We start from the raw sequence: 21,438 nt of genomic DNA, 5'->3' as shown, positions 1-21,438 counted from the left end.
CCTTGTGCACAAAGCCTGGAGGTAGTTTTATGAGTCATCTTTAGTCCCATCTGTGCTTTGACTCTGACCTGGCAGATGGAGTCAGGGGTGCAATTTTTCATTGTGGCATTGTGCTGCTGGTCAGATGCTTCAAACTTTGGAGTTCCAGGTCGAGGGCGCATGCCCTGTCTGTGATCAGGATGTGGGTCCTGGGAAGGAGGGTGGGTCTGTTAGTCTCACTGTACCCTGGTGCCTTAGAGCAGTGGGACATTGTGAGTCACACCTGCAAGGTCTCAGGCAGGGTGCTCTCCTTTTAAAAATGTAAAGGACCACGTACGGAGTCCCACCATCTCAGTGATGACAGGTCGTCTGCGTTCTTTATGAGTGAAGCAGAGGGCCAGTTCTGGAACTTAATTGCCTGGCTTTCATTCCGATTCCCCAGCAGCTGTTTAAGAGCTGCCCAAAGCGAAGGGCGGAAGCCTACCTGTGAAAGCCTCAGTGTTATGGTCTGCAAACTGGGCATACAATATGCAGACTGCACGGAGGAGATTGTAAAATAGTGCTCCTTTGTGGACTAGTGTGTACAGTTACTGATAAGTACATAGTTCCTTGTACTCAGATGGCATTGGGTATCTTCTTTTGTTACTGTAAGTGCTACGCTGACAACTGCAAGAAGGGTCCAGGAGTCTTGGAGAACATTAGAAGGGTCCATAGTCCAAGGTCATAGAAAAAAAAATGAAGAAATACACTGACCTAGGACAGTCCTTTGTGGACCTTTATGGGAAAACCAACATGTGCATGATGATAATAAATTAGAAGGAATATTGGAAGTACAGAGAAATTATCATTGCAGTTCCTTTTTATTGCGTTTATTGTGTGGTGGTGGGTGATTACCAGTTTTATTGGAATGTTTTATAAGCTGCTAGATTTACTTACTGAGAATGAACAGATAAACAGGGATGTTGTTCAGCTGCGTCATGTCACAGGCTCTCGCTGGGCCTTCCCCTAACTTTCAGACAAGGTGAATTAATCAGGAACGTTCGTTACAAAGAAGGGGCAAGGCTGGGCCTGCTGGGTTATCCATCTTTGAGGGGGTGGATAAAATGGTTGTGGATAGCAGATCTGAGGAGGGGCACATGACACTTGCTAGAGCTATCCATGGTTTCTTGAGACAGACTTCCTCAGAGGTATGTTGCAGTGAGATAGGCAATCTGACATTTCATGAGGTGACAGGTTCTAGAACTGTTCCTAATTGCTTGCCAACTCTTTCTTGTTCAAGGTTGTCCTTTTGAAATTTTTGTCTGTCTGTCTGTCTGTCTGTCTCTCTCTCTCCTCATAGTAAGGAGCCTTTAATCCCAGGTTCATGTTGTTTTGGACATCTCCCCTCCCCAGTTGTACATGTGAGGTCCCTTCTCATTCATGACTTATAGGCAACAATGCCACCAATCTCCTGTGACCTCTCCTATCTAAAGTGGTGTCTGGCGTTCACATTTCCTCCCATCACTGTGTAGTGTAGCCTGGTCAGAGGAAAGGCATGGGGTATGAGTCAGCACATGAGCTTGGGTCGCTAATTCATTTTTGCACCCTTAGTTTCTTTGTATCTATTAAAGGGAACCAGTCCAAACACTCTCTTCTAGGACAGTTGTGAGAGCTAAGCTTACCCAGCCTTTCACAGGGCTCCAAGATGCTGGCTGCTGTTCCTTTTGCTTTCATTACCCTCTAAATCATTGCTTTATTACTCGATATAGTCCTCTTCCCGCTCCCATGTTGCAAGCGCTGTGAAAGCAAAGACTATGTACTGTTTGATGCTGGGATTGTAGACTCTAAAACAAGTCCCACACTGGGAGCTCAAAAGTCTCTGCTGAACGGTTGGTGTTCACAAGTCTAACTTCAGATCAGGCAACAAATGTAGCCTTACTGAGGCACCCAGATGGCCCATCACAGCCTAAGGAGATGCTTGGTCTGTTGCCTAGACAAACTCTTTGTCCTTATTATTGTTATAGCCATACTTATTATTGTTATAACCACGCATACCATTCTTTTTGGAGATCAAATATCCAAAGAGCTCCGTAAACTATAGTCTGTAGTATGAAATCATTTTCTTTTTCAAAACTTTAAATTACTCAATGATATTGAATTATACTAACCATTGCTTTCCATCTGTGATATGCCCACTACCAATCAGCAGGAATGAGAAAGGATGCCGGCAGGCAGGAAAGTAAGAGTTAAAAAGGAAACCCCAGGACTCTCAAGTATGGAATGCAAAGAATGACCCTTTCTAGCACTTAAAGAATATCTCACATCTGTAGTCTACTTAGAGAGTCCAAATGTGCTAATGCCCACGGTTAATAAGGAGTAAATGCATACTGTTCGCCAAGACAGGGAAGCACCAGCGACCCTGAAGACTAGGTCTGTCTTTCTCCCTGACAATGCACTGACGTATAATAACTGTCCATGGGGGAAGCTACTGTAGGAACTGACCGGTTGCTCTCTCTTTGCTTTGCACCCTGCTAAAGGTCAAGGTTGCCTCTCCCGTGCCTTTCAGACTGTAGGACAGCTCAGCTAAAGGTCGTCCTGGGAAGGATTTTCCACCTCCTTTCTTAAAACATTTTTCCCCCCTTTAAAGAATTAATGTCAATGAAAGTGCATGCCTCTGACTTTATACAGCTGCTAGCGTTTTGATGACTTACATAAAGGTTTTAAACCCTGTCAGTAATGGTTGTTAGCACCACCAACAATGCTGGCGTCATCCTAAAGAACACAGATAAGCTTTAAGGTCTCAGCCTGGAGCAGGTCGTGCGGGCACACTGATGCTAACATTCTGTTTGTGTTTGCCTTCCGATGTACAATAGATGCTGTTTAAGAGACTGGTTAGTGTGTTGTAAAATGGTATGATTCAGGTTTCGAAAGGCATTTCATAAATGTTCTAGCTCTTAATTTATGTTGCTATAGTAACTAGAATGTTGGGATTTCTTGAGATATCCTCAGCCTTAAAATGATGATGTTGTATAGATTATGACTCCAAACTTGATCTCTGCCCATGAGGAATATGTGCATACTGGGTAGTTTTTGAGTTCTCTGTGGATGCCTAAGTATGACTAATGTCCAGGAATCACAATTTTAAAATAAAAGATTCTAAGATTCAACCTGATTTGCGTGCGTGTCTGTGTGTGGGTGGATGAGTGTATTTAGGTGTGTCGACCATAGTCTGCTGTCCAGCATCTTCCTCAATTGCTTGCCCTCTTATTTTTTGAGAGAGTCTCTCACTGAACCTGGAGCCTGATAAGCCTTCTGACTGTGCTGGTCAGGGCTGGCCAGCCAGGCCCGGGTCTCCTCTTGTCTTTTCCTCCTCAGCATCAATGTTATTGACCGGGATAGTCACTTCAGAGAAAGGGGACATTTTAAGGGGGACATGAGAAAAGGGAGAGTCTCATAGCAGCCATTCTGGAAAAATTACCTGCAGGACCGAAAGAAATTTGACTCTCTTTCTCTACCAGTGTGAATTCCTAGCATCCTTCTCCACCAGTGTGAATTCCTAGCAGGCGCTGGAGTGCCTGGCATAACTAGTAGCTTGAAGAAAAGATAGGAGCTTGGACGTTTGATGCACCAGCTATGTCTGAAGGGATAAGGAAGGGATCTAAAGATGTCTCTGTTGAGGCTGCAAACTGGCCAGGGGGCCTACGTTGTGTAACACTCCAGGCCCCATGTGTTAACTATATGGACCCAAAGCAGTTGCGGAACTCAGTGTAAACTGCCTCGGCTTGGCTGTGTTCCCTTCCCAAGCCCAGCTTACCTTATACCCAGATGACTTGATGTGGACTCCACGTTTGGTCAGAGTAGACTTCATTCGGATGAAAAAGGACCGTTCAAGGGTGTTGTCCGTGGTTAGCAGACTGGGGCTGGTCGTCTCCACTGAGGAAGAGAAAAACACAAACACGTGTAATTTCCGTCTCTGCACAGCGCCCCAGAGATGCTGCTCAGGTGCAACCCTTGAGTTCACTAAAAATAAATGACTGATGGGTGTTGAGAGGGTGGTAATCAATTTACCTCATTGAGAAAATGTTTACTTTGCAGAAAAGAAAAAAAAAGAAGAAGAAGAAGAAAAATTAAGGCGTCTAAAGAAACTCCTTTCCAGTTTCTAACAAGAGCTTTTCAGTTTTTTTTTTAAAAATTTGCTGCTTCTTCCTGAGTGGGGTCTAATAGTAAGTAAGTGAAGCTTCCTTTGAGCGTTGGCTGCCATGCTCAGAAGCAGTGCTCTGAAAGGGAAGGGCCCAAGTGTCCATGGGAGGGACAGGGTATAGGCAGGGATGCCCTGGCAACAAGGACAAGGCCCTGCTTGTTGCTCTCCCCACATCCTTCTCAGTTGATTCTTTTCATTGTGAATAGGAAGCATGCGATCTTCTCACCTGAGTGCGGGTGGAGGTAAGAGAATGGGATGTACAGGCAGAGAGAAAGAAAAACTACGCAAACAATCAAAGTCTCATCACAGTAGCTTTTTGCCCCAGTTGTCAGCCAAACAGCAGAGTCTGTTTTTCTACTTCTGACTTTATTTTTTTTAAGTGTTTGTTCCATTTTGAATTATGTGCGCTTGTGTCTTGTGTCTGTGTCTTGTATCTGTGTCTGTGTTGAGGCGATGTGCACTAATGTGGCCAGAAGAGGGCGTTGGGTCTCCAGGGGCTGGAGTTACAGGCAGTTGGCTCTGAGTTGCCAGCTGTGGGCATTGGAAATGAAGCTGGGTCTTCAGCAAGAGCAATACTTGCTCTAACTGCTGAGCTATCTTTCCAGCCCCTCTGTTTCTCTGCGTTTAATCCAGGACATTTTCTATCTTAAACAGAGCAGTTACTCTTCTCCAGGAAATGCTTCTAGAGTGAATAGGATGTTTTTGCCTGTGTGACTCAAGTGGTGGGAGGCCATAGGCTGATCCAGTGCTATGGAAGCCAATTTCCTTTTAAAGAAATTTTGAAGAGATTTTATAAATTGAAGTATTTTCCTGCAAATAAATTCAATTTGGGGATTTTATACTAATAAATATTCTAATTTTGGTCTTCTTAGATATTATCTTTTTCTTACTTCAAAATTAAAAAGACTAAAGACCATCAACAAACTGGATTTTTTTTTTTACTAGTTTTAATCTAACACTATTTTCTTTTCTTTTCTTTCTTTTTTCTGGAATAGAGATTAAAAACAACAACATCAATAACAAAACAAAACAAACAAACAAACAAAAAACATGTAATCCAGAGCTGTAAGAAGCTGGGCACCCATGGCTCACACACGTGAATCCTGGTAGGCAGAGGCAGGTAGATCTCTGTGAGTTCAAGGCCAACCTGCTCACATATTGAGTGCCGGGCTAGCCAAGCCTGCAAAGTGACACCCTGTCTCAGGAGATAAAAAACAAAACAAAACAAAACAAAACAAAACAAAACAAACAAAACCAATGAAGAAGGAGAAGGAGGAGGAGGAGGAGAAGAAAAAGAAGAAGAAAAAGAAGAATAAGAGAGAAGAGGAGGAAGGAGGAAAAGAAGTAAGCTGTAAGAATCATAGGACAAAACAACTATAAAAGAGATTAAAAATTGGAAAACCTTAAAATTATGGCATGCTATTTGTATATTTTAAAGAATAAGTAATCTCTGCATTTCATACTAGATGTGATTGATGCTCAGTTGGCAGGAGGGTGTGGACACCGTAATCATAGGCACTGTGCTATCTACGGTCTAGGGGACTTATCATGTCATTCATAGCCTGGTGAGTCTCAGTTTCCTACATTGGTAGCATTTCCACTCTGGGGTGCAGGCTGTCGGACATCTGCCCCTTCCCTGTGTGTCCCTCCCAAGGCTTTCCTTTTTTTGTTTTAGAGAGCACTGATCTGATGTCATTTTAAATGTACAGCTTTTTATCACTCGAGGGAAAAGCAGAGCCATGTTATATTTAGTACTTTCATTTCTTCTGATTAAATATGAATTACTATGAAATTTTTCTCATCATCTAACACGCCATAATACGCCAACAGCTTTTTAATACACTATATAAGCACAAACTTCTGCTCTAAGAGTTTAATTTGCCCCTCTAATCCAATCACATCGACCTTATTTCTCTTATCAGAGATTCCCATTTTGAATTAAATGAGCTCATTAGTTTTAATCAAAAGCAGAGAGATCAAAACTTAAACGTAAATGCTTTAGATCAGAACTGTCAGTCAGCCGTGCAGTTCTATTTTACTAAAACACAAGATCAGAGACCCTTAGAACCAATTTTTTTTTTTCCTCGAAAGGGATGCCAAGAGCTTGAAGATGCTATATCCTTTCTTTTTTTTTTTCTTTCTCCCAAGGACAGATTATACATTTAAGGTTAGACTTAATTTATAGCGGTTTTTCATCCTGCTGGAAATGGAAACGTACGCCCGTCTACTGTTGTCCCTCACACATTTATTGACACTGGTCCTCAGAGACTTGAACTAACGTGAAGCCATCAAAATCCACAGCACAAGCTCGGCTTTTAAAAATTTAGCTCTGTTCAGCAAGATTGTGTTTGCAATAGCAGAGGGAACGGAAATAAAGAAACTTCTCAGAGAAGAGAAAATATGTCTTCAGGGCTTTAGGGGTAGGGCTCTGGATGACCTCACCCAGCCGGGAAGGAAGGGCCTCACTGTAGAAGAGAAGGCCATTCAGGCACGCTGAGAAATACTTCCTGCTTTCAGAAACAAGAACTGCACGGGCCAAACACTCCGAGTCTACAGGAGAGATCGCAGTAAGGGGGCTTCCTGCTGGGTGAAAACACAGCTTCCAGTGAGCTGTGCAGCCAAACACCAAGGCAAACACTGCTAGCCCAGGCAGGAGTACAGCATCCGCCTCCTGTTACAGTAGTAATTGCCTAAACACGCAGGGTAATGTTAATTACACTGGGGATAACTGGTGTGTAAGGAATGCTAAGGTCAGGTTCTGCCCCACTGAAGCCGAGATTTAGAATCTAAATTAACCATCATACTCAACTTCAAGAGCAAGGGGACCGAGGAGTCAATGAGACATAGGTGGGGCAGTCAGAGCTTGTTTTCATGATGGTGACTTTCACTTTGACTGCCTATAGCTTCCTGGTTCTGAGCTCAGGAGCAGGAGGAGCCTGCCATGTTCCACCTTTCAACGGGACAGGTGGCCAACTTACTCAGATCCCCCCCACCATGGCCAGGCTTCCTATGGGGTAGCAAATAGCTATCACAATTGTGACAGTGGTGTCTCTCCTGTGAAAAGAGGCTTGGCTTGCAATGGCTGCAATGGCAGCCACCTCAGAAAAGCTTTTTGAGAGAATGTCTCAGGTGAAAGTCCAGGGAGGAGGAGGGCTGCACTGGGGGAGGAGTCACAGTGGATGGGCTGGGTTGTGGGTGAGCTGACAGAGAGGAGGGAGTAGGGGGAGAAGTCCACTTGAGACCTGTGCTCTCTAGACACAGTGACTCCATCTTATGTCTAAGAAATATTTTCGAGTGCTTTCTAGATGTGGAATATGCTCTTGTCAACTCTCAGAGACCGGCCACTACTGCCTCGTGCTCTGATAAGTTTGGGATTCCAGGAAGTTCTAGCTACTGCCTGAAACACAAGGCAGATGGATGGAAAAGCTGCACAGAGGGGTCAGATCTGAGTCATGCCCACTCTTAGCCCATGAAATATAAGCTAAAAGATGAAAACATAAAACCAAGACCGACATGATGAAAAGCTAAATCAAAATACAGACATATATACTACTTCGTTCTGCAATCTCAGGGGTCTTTAACTCTTGAATAAATGTGTGTGTGTGTGTGTTGCGCGCGCGCATGTGTGCATGAGTTGTTCAGCATCCATGGAGGTCAGAGGCACTGGATCCCCTAAAGGTGGAGTTACAGGCAGCTGTGAGCCATTTAATGCAGGTGCTAGGAACCACAGTTGGGTCCCCCCTATAGGAGATATATGTTCTCCCTAACTGAGAAGCCTTTCCATCCCCTCAACTTTTAAATGTCTATATTGCTGAAGTTCTTGAAATATCCATTTTGATATATTTTTTATATAAAATTTACAGAAAATTCATAACCAAAGTCAGAATGTTGGTGCCTGCTGTAATCGCAATGAGACTTCAGTTATCATTCATCTGCTGGTGACTCTATTAAATGTGGACTGTGCGTCCCTCACATCCTCCTAGGGACAGGAGCTGGTGGAGGTGACAGGTGTTGAGATCGATAGAGGTTTTCCAGGATGCGAATGAGGGCTAGGCGCTTTCTGAATACTGTCAAATCTGCTATGGGGACTCCACAAGGACATGGGTAAAGCACCAACAGGGCCCTTATTTATGTGTAGATGCATGTCTAGCATCTGAACCCTCCAAATACCATCAAACCCTGGTGCATGCAGGGGGGAAAAAAAGAGAAGAAAAAAAGGGAAAAAATAAGTTTTAAGAAATGTTCCTTCTCAATAGTAAGGTATTTTCTTTGTATAAGAGAAGTATAGTTTGGGCCAGTCTTTATGACATGGAATTAAATAGAGCCATTCCTGGGTCTCCATGCAAGACTGGTTCTAGAAACCCCACAGGTACCCAAATCTAGAAATTCTCAAGACCCTTCTAGGAAGTGGTAGAGAAATGAGTATGCATTAATAATTTGAAAACATTTAAAAATTATCTTCTATCACTCGAGGACAAACGGTACTTTCAAAGTTCCTTGGAGCTGACGCTCATGTCTTCTTTCAGACAATGAGATGTCATAAAAGTCACCTCGTTTTCAGGCCCTCATCCGGATGCTCTGCTGTCTCTGTCCTTTTGCTGCAGTGACTGTTACCAGTTCAGACAATGGCTGCTCTCGTAACCTGGCATTTAGAAGATACGGTGGACTTCCCTCTTCCCCGACTTTTGGTCCTCTCAGATATAAATCATTTTATATTGGGGGATTTTTTTTTTAAAACTGCAGAACAATTAGCCCATACTGACCAATGCAAACAATAAATATTTATTATATTAGAATATCATTATGTTATCAAGACATCCCAGCCATCTAGTAGCAGAGCACAAATATGATAAATATTTATCTGGCTCTAAAGACCATGATGTCAACAACATGCTTCTCTTAGCTTACTAATATACTTTTAATCTCCATTTAATCTTATTCCAAATAGCACAAGGCAGCCTGACAGACATCCAACCTTGATCTCTTATGACACCCAGCATGGTTCATGGTTCATTATATGTGTATGTATGTATACATATAATCATTGCTTTGGATATGTTACATATTTATTTGTATGTATATATACATATACATACACAGCCATGTATATATATATATATATATATATATATATATATATATTCAGTAGCAGATATTCATTAAATACTGACCTATAAAATCTTTCCAACCTACTGTATGAATGGCAGGCCAAGCATGAATCTTTTAAAATCATAAGATTGTTATGGCAGATTTTATATTTATTCCAGATGAAAATTTTCATAGTCATTAGCTGCCACAAGTTCTTCAGAACGCCTCTTCTCAAAGGTGGTACCACTTTCTGTTTCCTTGAGTGAGTGTGGGCTGGACCTGGTGACTTCCTTTTACAAAACAGCATATAGAGAGGTGGATAGTGTGTGACTAGCTGGTTCTTCCATGGCCTCTCCAGTCATTGTGATGGAAACCAACGAGATGCTGTGTCAAACTCAGAAAGTTCTCTGGAGAGGCCACTGTAGCAAGAGTCACATTAATGACCTTGGAAGCAGACCATCTAGCTAGCCCCAGGGAACCTGGGATGACTGTACTCTGGCTTTCCTAGTACTGGAACAAGGTGTTCCTGGGCTCCTCGCTCCCAGGAGCTACACAAGGCAGCTTTGCCTTTTTAAAGCTTTCAAGGTTCAAGGACATCTGCATTCACAGTAGCTTTGCTGTCCATGTCAGATCTTTCTGGGAAACCCTAGCTCTGTTGTGCTACATGATAACCAAGGACATGGGTCACACTTGTGCAACGGTGGGAAAGAATGCTTGCCAGCAAGTCGGTAGCTGGCAAACTTGCATGTATAGGGAATATGAATTGCAATATTGATTTAATGAGGAGAGGTTCAAGTGCTCAGTTGTTGTTTTTTGTTTTTGTTTTAATTTTATTCTTTTGAGTACACTGTAGCTATTTTCAGACCCACCAGATTGTGAGTCACCATGTGGTTGCTGGGAATTGAACTCAGGACCTCTGGAAGAGCAGTCAGTGTTCTTAACCACTGGGCCATCTCTCCAGCCCAAAGTGCTCAGCTTTTTAAAGTTGGTAATTTTCAAAAGGTTCTAACAATAGGGACATGACTGTGACATGTCCCCAGGCGGGATTGTCTTTCCAGCCCTGCTCATCCTTCTGGGTTACCTGTGCTGAGACAAAGTAGCATTCTCACCTGCTTTCTTTCAAGAATTCCAACTTGACCTCTGCCACTCTCCTAGGCTAGGTTATACTGTCACAGGACACTGAGGGGAGGGAATCAAGGTCCCTTCTCCCTCTGCTTGTCCCTACAGAATTGATCCCCCCCCCCCAAAAAAAAAACATTATTTCAGTAGTAAGAGAGAGCTGGCTGCATCTTCAGGTAGAGAATACTTTGTCTTTTGAGAGTTGTTTTTCATCCCACGGGCCTGTCTTTGCCATGTTCCAATACTACAACCCTCAGGATACCACAGTGGAATTGGTGGCCCTGGTGGCAAGGCCAGTTAGTACCCTCTGTTTTCTGTGCTCCGGGATGTCCTTTCTCTCATAGGCAGTGCAGTGGTGGAATCCTCTGGCTCAGTGACCTCTTGTCCACTGGGGCGCTTGCTCTGGATTGGGTTAAAGTAAGCCCCATTTATGCCAGTCTCACTAGGGCGACTTTCTGCTCTAACTCCCGTGAGCCTGCAGCTTTGTTTTGAAACTTGCAAATCATCAACGGAAACTCCAGAGCAGAGCTGTGACATAGTTGTGGTTCAATAATGATGTAATAAATCCTTTTCAAAGTAACGTTAAAAAGTAGTCGGGGGGGGGGGGAGACGAAAGTGTGACTGAGAGGCAGAGAGATTGAAAGGAGAGAGGGGAGAGGGAGGAGAGGAGAGAGCCTGAGAGAGGACAGACGAGGGAAGGAGAGGGGAGAGGGAGAGAGACTGAGAGAGAGAGAGAGATCAAGAGAGAGTTAAGTCTAATAGCCTGCCAACCCCTGCCACCTATCAGGACCCCTGGCACTCTCTGGCCTGACAGGGGATGGAATCCTAACACTGGGTAGCTTTCAGGCTTCCTGTGCCTGGCAGGGCTGCTGTTGGAGGCCGTCCTCTGAGGGAGCATGTGTGGCAGCTGCCTGCAGCTATCACTTGTTGTTTGGTGATACCTCTCTGGAAAAATATACACAGTGTCAGCGCCAAGCTGCTACCAGTGGGTGTTTCTGTACACAACTAACGGGCAGGAGGGTTCGGGGGCGGGGGGGGGGGAATGCCAGGTATTGTGAAGATCACCTTAGAGAGAACGTGAAAACCACTATACCCAAACCGTAGTGCCTGTGCGTGCCAAAGGACACACGGCACCAGTACTTCGAGCCAGTGTTTTAAATCTTCCTGGAAACTTCCTATAAATGTTGCCACTTGAGGGATCTATTCTGGAAGAAAAATATAGCATTTCCTCCTGGGACACAGCGTGGATTCCATTACGGATACTGTGTATGGGATCGAGTGTGGCAATGCTTTTATCGCCATAGTAAAAGGGTTATGAGCCAATTCTTCATATATAAGATCCTCACCAGCAAGTGCCTTCTCCTTTCTCTTCCGAATCAGCCCAGCATTTCCCTGCCTTTCTTTACACAACTCTTCTCTGTTCCCCTTTTCTTTTAGGCACCTCTGATACCAGACAAAGGGCATCTGGACTCAGTCTTTGTAGTACGATACAAAATAATACATAAACACCTTTGCGAAGGCAGCTCAAACCCCATGTTTTCTATTAAAAAGTCATGTTCAATCTTCACTGTTGATAGAACCGAATAGCTAACGCAGGGAACATTGTATATCAGAAAGGTCAATAGTTATTATGAGCTACAAATATATTTTTTTTATCCTTCAGGCTGTTTAGTGCATATCACAGCATGAGCAGCTGTCTCCTTTAATGCTTTTAAAATTAGAATTCCCAAAGAAGAAGAAAAAAAATTATAGTTGCAGTGATTGCTCTTTGCTTTTGTAAGTTTACTTTAATATACTATTTTATATACATGGAATCTTCTGTGTGGCCTACTCATGGAGTGGTAACTGGTAACCAGTATCCAGTATCCAGTTCAACTACCATGTTTATCTTCTTAGCATTCTGGCCAAGTCTCCGTCTCAGGCACGCACGTTGGCCAGGCTCTGTATTTTAAAATGGAGGTATCGAGAGGAGCCTGTAGTAAGGCGGCAGCCAACATGCGGCTGTACTGTGCCTTTCCTCGTTGGAAAGCACAACTGTGTTTTGAGGTGGGAACAGCTTCATCTCATCAGATGCAAGGTCAGGGAGTGGAGCAGACCACTGGCAGCCAGGACAGCACTCCCTGTCCAAGCCCACGGGTTAAGAGCACACCTTTTAGATTCTCAAAGGTTGCTCTCTCCTCTTTGCCCTAGAATGTTTTGCCTTTGTTTATCATGTAGCCCCACAAAGACAATATTACATGTATATATACATCCAATATTTTATTATAGCTCGGTACTTTTTTCAGGTATATTAAATAGTTATTGAATGACTCTAATAGTGGGAATGTGATATCTATATTATCTATATCTATCTACCTGTCTCTCTGTGTGTGTGTGTGTGTGTGTGTGTGTGTGTGTGTGACATTTTAGCTGTGTTACTTCTGAATATTCGTTCAAAGTTAAGATGAAGCTCTTGTCTTCAGTGGAGGACTTCCTGGGTTGGAAGCAAGGGAAGAGCTTGTGGATATGACTGAAGCATTCACTGGCTCTTAGGTGTTCCCACTGGAGATATTCTGAGAAAGCTGCTTCTACAGAAAGAGTAGGAAAGGACCAAGTTAAGCAATCTGGTCTCCTCAGTGGTTTTCAGTGTTAAAAATAAAGGGTGTGGAGCATGTGTACTGATTATGCCACTAGAGCTTAGAGCTGTGCATGTTGGAAATGCCGGCTGAAAATCCTTAAAGCTAAGAGATATTATCAGTCCAGAGAAGAGAACTTCTGGGATGGGAGAAAGGGAGAAGGGAGGATGAGTGGGAGGAGAAAAGAAGGACCAGGAAGAGAGAGTTCCGAGTGCTCTGGGAACACTGTGCATTGTACTGTCAGTCAGGCGAAGGCTGGCGAGAGCCTGAAGTCGCCTGTGATAGACCATTTGGGAAACCAACAGGTATGAACCGAAAATAAAGACTAAGAGGATGCAGTAACCACTGTAGAAGATTTACTACAAGTTGGGGGCTAGCCTGGCTTACATAGTGAGACCTTGTCTCACCGGAAAAAGAAAAAAAAAAGATCACATCTGTGTTTGTTCTACAGAACTATGAGGTTATGGTTTTCCTGTTATTAGACACTGTTAAGGCACCAAATGGATTCTGGGTCTCTAGGGACCAGCTGTAAAACAAACATTCTAAGAGAACATTGTAGTGCCTTCATTTGTTCTTGTCATTACATCATTTTTTTAAAAAGCACCATTTTTAGTGGTTATGCAATACTTCTGCAGCGTCAACCTTACAGCTTTGCTGTTGTCTCTTAGGGTAGATCCCTTGAAAGAATCCTATCAACCCAAAGGGCACAAACTGATTTTTTTTTTTAAAGATTTATTTATTTATTATATGTGGGCTGGAGAGATGGCTCAGCCGTTAAAGGCTAGGCTCACAACCAAAACTATTTATTATATGTAAGTACACCGTTGCTGTCTTCAGACACACCAGAAGAGGGCACCAGATCTCATCACAGATGGTTGTGAGCCACCATGTGGTTGCTGGGATTTGAACTCAGGACCTCTGGAAGAACAGTCAGTGGTCTTAACCTCTGAGCCATCTCTCCAGCCAGGAGCTGATTTTTTTTTTTTTAAGGCTCTTAATATGTCTAGACAAACCGATTGCCTGAGAAGTTGTTCTGTGTCACTTGATAGGTTTGTCAGCCACGTTCCATGATGTTTACTGTGACAGTCATCTTAAAATATGTGCTTTTATTTGATAAAAAGACTAGATGAGCGGGATACAGAGGAAGATACTTCTGGGGAGATTGCTGATATGCCATAAGCAAAAACATCTTACATGTTTAATTTGCATTTCTATTTTTAGTGAGGATGAATTACGTTTTAATACATATTTATTGGCCATTTGAATGTTTTCAGTTAGTCATATATTTATGTTCTCTAGTTTCTAATTGGGGTTTTAGTATTTTGGTTTTCAGTTCGAATGAGATCCTTGAGTTTATTAAGGTTATTAACTTTGACACATTTCTTGACAATATCTCCCTACTTGTTTGCCATTTTCTCCCACTTAGCTTATGATGTTTATCGGCACTGATATAGTTTAAGGCTTATGTGTATGTTTTTCCTCCATAAGTTTTCCTTTTTCCCCCAACTTGAAAACAAAGCTCAGTGAATGTTCAAACTCAAGGTAAGTCAACGTTTCTTCAGGTCAAGGATCTTTGTGGTGAATAGATTCTGCCATGAACTCTGATTCTGGTATGCTGCCACCTTGTGGTCGGAGGTATGAAGAACAGGAGCTGCGCCTCCGAATCAGGTCAGTGAGGGATATGGATGTTGACAGATAATTGCACTGTGAATGTGGACAGTGCTTTTTTTTTTTTTTTTTAAATACTTAATTTATGTGTATTTGTGAATGCCTGCACATATGTGTGCATCATGCTGGGGCCTGTTACCTGAGGAGACTGGAAGAGGACACAGAATCCCTTGCAACTGGAGTTACAGGTGGTTGTGAACTGCCTGCAATAGAGGGCAGGACCTTAACTTAGGTTCCCTCTTGATCTCTGGGCCACCTCTCCTGTCTCATTATTATTATTATTTTTTGAAGAGCAATTTTTAGAGCTTTTGCAACTTAGGCAAAATGGTGTGGAAATAGGTGGCAGAAAGGAAATATGACCATTCCTTTTTTTTTTTTTTTTTGCATAAGAGCGACTGAACTGAGCTAGTCGGAACACTGTGTGGTTCAAGAGTGTGGCCTAGAGAAGCGTGGGGTTCAGTGAGGGCTGAAAGGGACGGGGCTTGTGGGATGCTGGTGGTGACTGGAAAGCTTGCTTCTAATTAGAATTTCTAGAGAAAATTCAGGGCACCCTATACATTTGGATTTCCGGATAAACAATGAGCTGTTATTATTTTTTAGTATCATCCAAAATTGCCTATGTTTCGAAATTGAACGGGTAGTTCTATATTTTCATTTGCTTGTTAGGCTGCCCTCTGCCTAGAAGGCGGCTTTGGATGACTGCAGTGATGTGTTCAGTAGGGATGTGAATGGGGGGCGGGTGTCGTTTAAGAGACAGGCTCAGGCTCCATGAGCTTCTGTGATGGAGAAAATGCTGAGTATCCAGAGCCTTTTTACTGTACGGAGTGGGAACAGCGAGCTACAGCCGAGGACTTAAGTGTAATTTGGTATGGGGGGCCTTTTTTAGATTTATCCTTTCAAGGATGGGGCCTTGCACAATGGTGTACTTTCATCTCCCTCCCCCTCCCTCCCCCTCCCCCTCCCTCTCCCTCCTCACCACTCCTAGAAGTAATGGCATCTTCTGCCAATTTACTGCTCTGTTCCCGTAGAAGGAATCTGGGTGTGGGTGGCTGGAATTTGTTGGTTTCATTGTGGCTCTATCCAAGAGCAACTTGAAATGATTACTTTTGAGATGTTTTTAGATAGAGGTACTATATCAAATCTGCCATCGATAAGAAATTGGAAGTTATTAATTGGGGAAGAGTTTTAGTAGCATTATTTTACTTGGTCATAATTTTAAAAAACCAGGAACTGGAGATAACTCAATAATTATCTTCATCTCTTATTTTGCTAATGAATATCTACTTAGGATATCTTTAATTAAACAAGTTTTCCTGTCTCGTGATTCCAATAAGTTTCGATGACCGGGGTTCCATCTCCCGACCTACAGCCTTCCAGTCTTCTTGCAAGACATCGCTCTCCTTTTGTTGTGAGGAGGTCAGGGTCGCACCATCATTGTCCTCACCTGCTAATGTCTGTGTGGGCACAATTTCCATATCTGAACTCCACGTTAGGTCATTTGTGTATTTTCTTCAAGGCTATGCATAATCTTCCCAAGTGGTGGGGATAAAAAAAAAAAAAAGCAGTCATTTTTTTTTAACGAGTCCATTTACATAGCTTGCAGTTAGACCTGCCAAGGAATTGCCTTCTCTTCCTCAATTAAAAAAGATAAAGGCCATTGTTACCAGTCATGAGGGAAATGGGGGTAAAAACTGCCTTTTCTCAAACTGGGGGCAAAGCAAATTTGTTGATATTAATTACTACCTTTTTTTCCTGTTTCATAAGACAGGGTGATCTTTTCAAATAGAGCTTTCTAATGATACATCATATAATTCATGTATTTAATATATGAAATTAAATTAAATATAAACTCACCATCAGCATTTCAGCACCGTATCAGTGGACTTCTGAAGCTAAACTGGATATATTCCGATGTTAAATAACTATTTTTCAAAGCTGCTACCACATATTCCCTGTGGCCTGGAAGCTAGATGCTCTCTTTGCATTCTTCATAATTGTTTCATGCTTAATTCCCTCAACTGCAGGGGCTCCAGATATTTATGGCTACCCTTGTTCCAGGTCTTCAATTATTTGACCCTCCTTGAGAATGAATCTGTCTGTAACAGTAGGCTGTCCTTCACCAACTACTCCACTTTTTTTCTTTCCTTTCTTGCTAACAAACTCCATTTGCATCTCATTAGTAAAGTTCTGCTATTTTTCCGGAACTGAATTTTGGAACTGATACATGAATTTAGATCATATACATGGAGTAAACAAATGACCCTGCCAGGGCAGCGTCTGCCTGTTTCCTTGTGAACCAGTCCAGTTACGGTCAAAGCTAAATAAACCTAGAAAAAGTTTCCCTAAAAGGATCCGTTATTTACGTGTAAAGCACTTGAGACCAAGTGTGCTTTCCTGCTGCAGAGTCTGTGACATGTTTTGGATTCACTGTACAAATACTGGGTAAGGATTATAGTGATTGGTGATGTTCACTATTTACATGAGAAATAATAGTACCTTATTTTCACCTGGAAAATATACATGTTTCATTTGTGTGTTAAAATTGTGCCTGCTAAATTCATGTTATCTTTGAACATTATGAACGTCCGGTGTTCTTGGTGAAGCGACTCATCTCTATCTATAGGGGAAGTTAAACCGTGTTACATGCACTCACCAGTGACCGTGTTACATACACTCACCAGTGTAGGCCTAGAAAGTCTCTGGATGCTATGGCTTACCCTACACAGCTTCAATGTTACTGTTGATACAAATAACCAGCGTCTACAGTTCATCTTCTGGAAGTAGAAAGTTGCTCCTTGAGCAGGCAAAATAGCTCTGTCTCTGTGTACACACACACACACACACACACACACACACACACACACACACACACACACAGGACAAGGCAGAGGTGATATAAAAAAAGAAATGATCTTTCCATCAAAAGAACTTATTCTAAGAAGCATATTTTTTTCCTAGACAGTTTGAAGTCTGGTGTTTTAGATACATGTAAGTCCAAAACGTAAAATTAGCAATACAAATTCTTGCTACTCTGACAATTATTTTCCTTTCTCTTTTAGCTTGGTGAAGAAGAGAGCAAGCATTTAGACACATGCAGAATATGTAATCTTAGCAAGGTGATATTCTTGGGATTTTCCATATTTATTTATATATATATTTCCGCCATTGTATTTTCACTACCCAAGAGCCCGGGCTGTTATTTTTTTTTTTTTTCCTGAAGTCTGAAGATCACCCCATGGATTAACAAATGATTGAGGATTCTCTCTTAAAAGACTCTTTAAAAAACTGTCAGAATCAGCCTGAGACAAAGATTTATTATGAACTATTTAAAGGGCTTAATATATGTATCCCAAATGAGCCCTTGGAGCAAACTAAAAAGAAGAGTGGAATTCTCAAAGAATAGAAAAAAAAATTCTCCAATGCCCCACTTTCTTCACACCATGATTACTGTTTACTCAAAGGATAAAATGCCTAACCTGTCACACGGAGTCTTCAGAAGTCACAGTCCTGCTGAGGTACAGTAAAAACAAAACAATGAAGAGCGACAGTAATGTGTGCGAGAAAGGCAGCTGTAATTTACTGCCTAACCTGTTCACTAACACACTAATGTGCCTACATCTTGTAGCAGGAGCTGATCCCTGACCCATGCAGCAATCAAACAACTATCCAAGTGTTGGCTGTCACAGAAGCTGGGACCGTCACCTTAATTATACGTTCCCGGATAACAAGCCTTCCCTTAATGAGCAACTTTTCTCTTGTGTGCGTCCCAGCCCACCCCTTCTGTCCTTGAGAGAGGCCCATGGCAGTTCCCTGTAGCTGGAATTTGTGAAGCATATTCATAACTATCCATCCTAAAAGGTAATAAATACTACCTGAGCAGCCTATCTGCTTCATGAAGATGCCAAGGCATAATTAAAATTATAGGCTTATATCCTCAAGAGACTCCAGAGGAGAGGAACTCAAAACCAAAGGAAAAAGTTTTCAGAGAACTCAGAAGCCAGCCTTTATCTCTCCATTTATTATTATTTTTATTTACTTATGATTTATATATAATAAATAACAACAACAACAATAATAGATTGCCTCAGAGGGATTTATATTTGGCAATGCAGTTTTCCTCTTTAACGGGGATGACTTCCATTTGAAACTTCCTTTCCTTTCTTGTCCCTGTAACAATCCTTATCTCTGGAGTGACCTAGTGCCTATGCCTGATACCTGATGTGGGTAAACAAGGGGACTTTATAGGGAGGCCCTACCCAAAGCATGGGGGCAGATTGTGCCTCCCAATGGAAAGAAGACAAAGAGGAGGGGGCAAAGAGTGAGGCAATCATTGCGACGTGGAGATTTATTTCTGTAATGGCCCCAGCTCGACACTAGTTTGAGGCCAGCTCATCGGAAAGGAAAATGCTATACACCCGGGTGACCAGTTAAAGAGGAGGGATGGACTTGCAATTAGATTTATTGGTTCAATTCCCATTTTATCTTAATCTCCACAAGACCCTACTTCCCTTCCTTTCCAATAGGTCCATGCATTCTCTGTAAGGCAGTTTGGGTATATTTGGTAGAGTAGATAGCCATATATGTGTCTTTAAAGGACTCAGGGCAGAAAGACGGCTGGGTTGATGAAGAGCTTGCACACAAGCAGGCAGACCTTGGTTCAGTCCTGACCCTCAGCACCTACATAAAAGGCAGGCACACGTCTATAATCTTAGGGTGGAGACAGAAGGATCCCTGGGGCTTGTGAGCCAGGCAGTCTAGATGAATTGGTGAGTTTCACGTTCAGTGAGAGACCCTGGCTCAAAAAACAACGCCATGACTGATAGAGGAAGGCACTTTACATCAGTCTCTGGATTTCACGCACCTCCCAACACACAAACATATGTGTATGAATGCATGTGCCCCCCCCTCCCGTCGCCTAGACAGACTCTAATATGTATATATTGGAGTAGAATATATGAACCAATCCATGTAAACCACGTAGGTTGGCGCATGCTAAGACCTTCTACGTGACAGTTTTTAGTTGTTGATGCTAACATCTCTGCAGGTTGATTCCTGACACCCATTTTTAAGATCACTGGGTAGATGAGAGACTGGCAAAGGGTGATGATGCTTGGTAGTCAACTGGCTCTCAAGGTAGAAAACCCCACCCCAGAAAACCAAAAGTGGTGTCTTCAAGCACAACCAAAACAGGGAAAGCAGCAGTGTAGGGTAGCGGTTGGGCAGATCTCATGACATTAGGATGTCTGTGTAGACCTATAGTCTTAGGTCCAGCACGTGGGTGTTGTTCTTTGTTGTCGTTGCTGTTTTGTTTTTCCATTTATCCCGTTCACGAGGTGATGTTTGCTAAATCCAAGTTAATTCTGAGCAAGACACATTTATGAGGTCAAGTGCAGATCTGACTAATACTAGATACCAACCAACTCTGCCATGGCACAATTTGTTCTCAGGATTGATATGTACGGCCCTAACACTGTGGTGGTGGTCTTACCGTCAGACACATTAGAGAAAAGACTTCTAGGGTGTTACAGTTCAGAGATACATAGTTACCATGAACTCCATAAAGACAGGAAGAGAATCTTAGTCCACGGTTTTGCCAGATAATGGGGAATAATATATGTAAATGAGAAAATGCAAATGTAAGAAGAGAGAATTTAATGGAAGAAAAAGAAGAGAGAGTAAGGAGAGGGAAAGAGAGAAGGCTGAAAATTAAAGCACTAAGAGGGACAAGGGAGACACACTGTAATTATGCAGATTGTGGGACAATAAGTTACACAGAACTTGGTGTGCTGGGGAAACAGGAGAACAGGAAGGGAAGGAGGGAATGTTCTTTTACAGCCACGTCATATGTCTGTGCTGACAAGCTGGCTGCTGGTTCTGGGCTGTCTATGCTAAAATCCAATCAACTTCCTGGGCCCAGACAACTGAAAACACAGGAATTAACACATATTTGGACTCTTACCTCAAAAAAAAAACCATACAATCACCACAAAGGCAGGTATTTCCAAAATTGGCAACTACTATAATTTAAAACTTAAACAGTGGGTGATTGGTTAGAGGTTTCTCAATAGCCATTTTACTGTGGTGAATGCCAGCTTTGAGGTGCAGGGGATTAGGATTAATGCCAGGTGATTTCCATACACATTTAATTGAGTTGTCACAACAGCCTTTGAGATAAGCACTTTTATTTTTCCCATTTTAAAGAGGATCCATTGTCTATGACCACGCACTCTAAAACCCCACGATTGTGGGTGTAGCACGCCTTAAACCCGAATCTAATTTATTCATTGTAATTTACTTAGAAATCTTTAACTTTCTGCATCTCTGCCATGGTGCATTTCTGAGGCCTGCTGTATGGAAATGGAAAAGAACACACAAGGGCTCTGGCAGGGAGATGGCGCACGCAGACTTAGAGTGATTTTAGTTTATTTTCTAGAGTTAATGAAATACGTACTATTCTATGCTAGTCACTCTGTCTACCCATGCTTATGCTTAAAGGGCTGACACCCACTTTGCTAAAGCTCCCAAAACAGCGTGGTGTCCTCTGAACAGTTCAGGTTCCAGAGCAAAGTCAACACTGAGTATCAGCAGTTGCGTACAGGGGTAGGTGTGGCTGAGTATCAGCAGTTGCATACAGGGGTAGGTGTGGCTGAGTATCAGCAGTTGTGTACAGGGGTAGGTGTGGCTGGGCTCCAGGATTCCCAGGTTTTGGTACTAAGGAAACAGCCTTTTTATGCTTAGAGACTCTCTCTCTCTTTCTCTCTCTCTCTCTCTCTGTCTCTCCCTCTCTCC

The 21,438-nt window shown here is 42.6% G+C and overlaps 1 protein-coding gene across 5 annotated transcripts in view; it reads right to left on the bottom strand.

Annotated features, from left to right (window-relative positions):
• Npas3 (neuronal PAS domain protein 3) overlaps positions 1-21,438 on the bottom strand; it is an 829,848-nt gene that overhangs the window by 62,813 nt on the left and 745,597 nt on the right. For all 5 annotated transcript variants that reach the window (XM_085830373.1, XM_085830374.1, XM_085830370.1 and 2 more), the window contains one exon: positions 3,773-3,891. In XM_085830373.1, the coding sequence (XP_085686499.1) occupies positions 3,773-3,891 (119 nt within the window). The remainder of the gene's footprint in view (positions 1-3,772; positions 3,892-21,438) is intronic.

The sequence above is a fragment of the Mus caroli genome, unplaced genomic scaffold, assembly GCF_978045245.1.
Source record: "Mus caroli unplaced genomic scaffold, Mus_caroli_1 scaffold_14, whole genome shotgun sequence".
In the NCBI taxonomy this organism is placed as follows: Eukaryota; Metazoa; Chordata; class Mammalia; order Rodentia; family Muridae; genus Mus; species Mus caroli.
The sequence above is the reverse complement of the archived record's forward strand: the minus strand, read 5'-3'. Positions and strand labels throughout refer to the sequence as shown.